Raw genomic sequence first — 5,108 nt, forward strand, 5'->3', positions numbered from 1 at the left:
TGGTCTGATTCAAGTCTTAAAGTACTGATTAACACTCAAACACTCAAATATTCATAAACCAAAATGAAACTGAACCAAAAACCAAAATGACAAAAATTTTGGGTTACATATGTTATACTAAATAAATATGTTTACACATACTAAATAAATAATTTTAATTCTTGGCATGTTCTATCACATGATAAAATACATTTAATGTTCTCAAATAAATCTTACTATTTCCAATTGAACTAGCATAAGTTCAAAATAAAATAAAAATAAAAGTACATAACATATGTTCTATAACATTTAAAAATATTAAAACAAAAAAACATAATCTAATAGAGTTGAACCATATATAAAATAATAAGAATAAAGAAGTCAATTCATTTTGTAATATTTTTATTATAACATATGATATATAAATATACTATAAATTATATTTATGTTTATTCCATACGGGAGTTTGAGAATGTATGTTTTTGTCCGGTCTTGTCATGTTTTCGATCAAAAATACAAATTTGTCTCATATTCAAAATGTCCCATATTGGGAATGTATTCTTTTATGCAACTGAAATTTGAGAACATGTGTAGGACATGATGGAGCATGACAAAACGAAAAGAGAATTACGCCCACCCTTAAATATTTGTATTTGTCTCAAACGGGTTTTCATCATTGTTAACGGTTATAAATTTGATTTGATAGTTCACAAATTTAATAGAATCTAACCAATTGATTTCGTTTGTTATCAGTCCAACCATTATGTTGTTCTTAATTTTAAAATTTTGGTGAAACCATTATTATTTCAAATTTTCAAACATTAAAAAACTAAACCAAAATCAAACTAGAATCTCAATTAGTATGAGTTTGATTATAAATAATAAAATAAATTTGTTTATAAACATAACCCCGCACGTACATGCGGGTCTGAACCTTGTATACATTAATTCATACTGATATATCATGGTTTTTGTGGTTTTTAACCATGATATAAGGAGTCTTTTAGAGTCTTTTGATGTGTTTTCTAGGATTTTTTGAGTCTTTACAGGTTTTCTAGGATTTTGGCATGAAAGGAGCAAAATAGAGCAATTTGGATCATCAATTCAGAAGAAACGAACTTTGAGTCAGAACAGAGAGGGAGTGTCGATCGACACTGCCTTAGCATCGATCGACACCATGTTCAGCCGATGAAGAATCACAAATTTGGAAGTTTTACAAAATTGCCCGAAGTTTTCCATATTTGCAACACAAGTCCCTGATGTGTTTTAGGACATATAAATAGTATTTTTAGGTTTTACAAACCCTTAAGTTTTTTTTTTCAACCATTGGGCCACAACTGGCCGGCCCATTAGCCAATTCCTACATTCATAGGAGCCGGGACCCGATCCCGGGTGTGATGGTGCCTTCCACAAATGGACTTACCTCCTGCCACTGCACTAATGTCACTTCACACAAACCCTTAAGTTTTATTCTATCAAGTTTTTATTTTTCTGCAACCCTGTGAGATTTTGAGCGTTTTTGGGAGAGAGAGATCTGCTTTGTAGAGAATAATTCTTGAACTCCTTCTTACTCTTTTTAATTTCAATTACTTATTATTCAGAAAGATGTTTTGTTCTTCATTGATTATGTCTGAGTAGTTTGCTTGTTAGGTTTAGGGTTTTTCACAGGGATTTTATGAATTATTAGATCTGTTTATTTAGGATTCTTTATCTTTCTAGATCTTCATCATAGGTTGTTCTTCATATTAATCCTTGATTAGTCACTTATAATTAATACCATAGGAAAATAAATTGATATGAGAGTATAATTGATTTTCCTGATAAAACCTTTTGATGAGCAAAATTACTTTCTGCAAAGAGATTTGATTTAGTAATTTTGTGAACAATCTAAACTTGATTTTATTGCTGATTTTTAACTTGAATTTTGCAAAGAGATTTGGATTTTCTGGTTTTAAATTTAGAAAATATTTGCAGTGAGAACTGATTTATTTTACAAAAGTGTTTAGAGTTCTAGATCTGATCTTAATTGTTTAAATCCTAATTTATTGATTGATTTAATATTTCATAATTTCCTGAGAAATTCCCTAGGCCTAGCTTTTTGATCTTCTGAATTTTCACAGCTTTATTTAATATTTTGCATTGTTATTGAAATTTTAATTTAATTTGTTTAGCATAATTATAAAACTCTATAATTTATTGTGTAGACTTGAGTCCTTGTGGAATTCGACCCCTAAGTACTGCATTGATCTCTTAATTTGAGAGAGTAGCTCTAGGGATTAATTTGAGCATATCACATACCTTAAATACACACTTTACTATTAAATTGTAACTGAAATTACACAAATTGTGAATTATTGTTTTTACATTCATTTTCAATTAAATACACTATAAATTATAATTGCAACTCCTCTAATTTAATTACTTAAAAAATATAACTTACATCACTTTTTATCCTATAAATAACCATTTTCACATCTTCCTCCACCATATCTCAAATCCTAAATATTTTCTTGGTTTTTATATGTTCTTGCATTGGTTGAAAACTCAATTAAGAATCGTTATAATAGTTTGATTATATATTTGGTTTAATATATATATTACATTGTTTTTAGTTTTATTTCTTCTTTGCTTTTATGTAATTTTTCCTTTCTTCTTTGTTTTATTATAGTTTCTTTTTAATGTAAAATACATATGTATAATAAAATTTTGATACCTTTAATCATATTTTATTATATCAGTTTCTATGAAACTATAATTTCTTTATTGAAAATTTAATTATAATTTCTTTCAAAAATATAGATTTTTATCATTTAATCATATGAAACTATGAAAAATGATCAATTATTTAATCATATTTTATTATATCAATCTCAAATCCACATCGCGTGAGATACTTTCTATATCGAGGGTTGTACGGACTTGGACTATGTCAAATGGACGACAAGAATCTCCATAACCGAAGCTACCTAGAGCCTAGAGGTACAAGCCAAAGACGTTTTCCTCCTTAGAAAAGTAGCTGGTCAATCAATCCATCTTATGGTTTGTTATATACTTATATATAAGCACTAAGCAGATGGGTTTGATGTTATAAACCCTCACTACCATTACCAAAACAAAAGTAGTAGCCAAGAGCTTTTGTCATTTTTGTTTTTCAAAACCCATGGATCAATTTATTTTCTTAATGGTCGTAATGGAGGTTGCGGGTACTCTAAATGAGTCCCGCAAACACTTTCTCAAGGACAAAAAGTTGATGTTCTTAATCTTGGCATGCCCTCTCTTAGTCAATTGTTTATCATACTTGATTTTTGAATCAAGTTTCTTACCATTGACAGATCCAAGCACCCCGGAATATGCTACCCATCTTATAAGATACCTTGCATATTTGCCCCATTTTGTCAGGTCTTTATACATATTCATCGCCGTCTCCGCCATCATCAACCTCTTATCCGTTCTTGTCATGGTCCACGCATCGGCTCTTACGCATGGAGATGATAGCTTCAAGATCAGAGACTTTCCGATTCTTACCCTTCAATATTGGAAGGGATCTCCTGTGACTAATTTTTACAGTGCTCTTTTCAGTCTTGCCAATTGGTTCCTATTCTTTATAATCATTTTCCCTCTCGTTATATTTTCTACAAAACTCGATTGCATGGCAGCCAAATCTCCCGCTTTAGGGGTTCTATTTGCAGTCTTAAAGTCTTACTCAAATTATGTTTGGGACCTTTCTATGTTCATATGGTTTCACGCTTTGGGGAATGCAGCAAAGAGTGTTAAAGTGATGAAGCCAAAACTATTCCTCTTCAATCTTTTCATTGGTTTATTGTCATTTGGGTTAGTAAAAATCTTCCGGCTGATCGACTGGAGTAGTTCATTCCCCGTGACCTTAACCTACAGTTTCGTCCTTGTGAGTTCCGTCTTTCTGGTGAGGTTGTTTCAGCTTGTGACTTATACCGTTACCTATTTCCAATGTAAGAGCCTCCAAGACAAAGACGCTGAGTTGCTGAATATTTCATTACTCTCATAGGAGGATTGCCCTGAATATTTCAATATAAGACTATCAACAATGGTTTTAAGATTCAACACCCTCCATGTCATATATTTCTCTTCCACATCATCTTCTCTCTCTTCCACCTAATTATTCAACATCCACTAAAATTTTACATCCTATAATGGTTTGTTTAATAAAATTCAACATCCTACCCCACTTATTTTTGTTTCATAATTTTAATTTCTTTTATGTTTTAGTTTTTCCGATTACGTATTAACAACGACTATCGTTTAAATTTAAATAACGTAATTAAGAGTTAAATATTTTTTTTTATTTTTTTTTAATTTTATGTCCTTAATTAAGAAAATGTAAATAGTAAAAACGAAAATAGAGAGAGTCATTATTAAAATAATAAAATTACGAAAAACTTAAAAATGCAATACAATACAATAAGAAGAACACAATACAATACAATAAGAAAAACACAATGCAATACAATAAGAAGCACACAATACAACCAATAAAACACACATAACTATTACAATAGACTCAACTCAAAAACTTAAAAATCATTTTAATCACGAAACATTCCGAACTTTGTCCATATGTGTTTGACTAGATCTGCTTGCAATTCGCGATGCACACTTGAATCACGCAAGAATTTATGAGAGGTAAATGGAAAATTATTGTGAAAATATGGTTTTTTCTGTGTCCAAATCTAATGAAACAAGTCTCTATTTATAGAGTATGAAAAATGATGAATTTTGATATAATTTTTTTTTTTTTTTTAAGTAATATCATATCAATAATTATCTTTCAATAATGTAGATGTAAAAAAACCTAATAAATACACTCTATTATTTTCGGATGTATCTACACTGGACTTGGGAAAATATTTAGGAAAGCCAATATTGCATAAGGCATATGATTGTATAAAATGGGACTTTCCACCCGAAAGTCTCCATTCGTCTCACTTTTCATTAGTCAGGTTGCCTCAGTTAGTCACCTCCTTAGCTAGATCTTTGATAAAACAAACTCAATCTCTGCATTTTCAATTCTCTCTAAAAACATTCCCACACCGCTATTTCTATCCCCACCATACAGCCATTCCAAATATTATCTAAGGGCTCCCTTCTATTTC

The 5,108-nt window shown here is 30.3% G+C and overlaps 1 protein-coding gene across 1 annotated transcript; it reads left to right on the forward strand.

The window, feature by feature from the left end:
- LOC104747715 lies at positions 3,097-4,084 on the forward strand. Its single transcript, XM_010469397.1, has one exon. The coding sequence runs from the start codon at positions 3,140-3,142 to the stop codon at positions 4,001-4,003; it is 864 nt and encodes a 287-aa protein (XP_010467699.1). The 5' UTR covers positions 3,097-3,139; the 3' UTR covers positions 4,004-4,084.

This window comes from Camelina sativa, chromosome 15 (assembly GCF_000633955.1).
Source record: "Camelina sativa cultivar DH55 chromosome 15, Cs, whole genome shotgun sequence".
Lineage (NCBI taxonomy): Eukaryota > Viridiplantae > Streptophyta > Magnoliopsida > Brassicales > Brassicaceae > Camelina > Camelina sativa.

Excerpts from the sequence above, each read along its gene's own strand:
- LOC104747715 (XM_010469397.1), top strand. The coding sequence starts at position 3,140 with ATGGATCAATTTATTTTCTTAATGGTCGTAATGGAGGTTGCGGGTACT.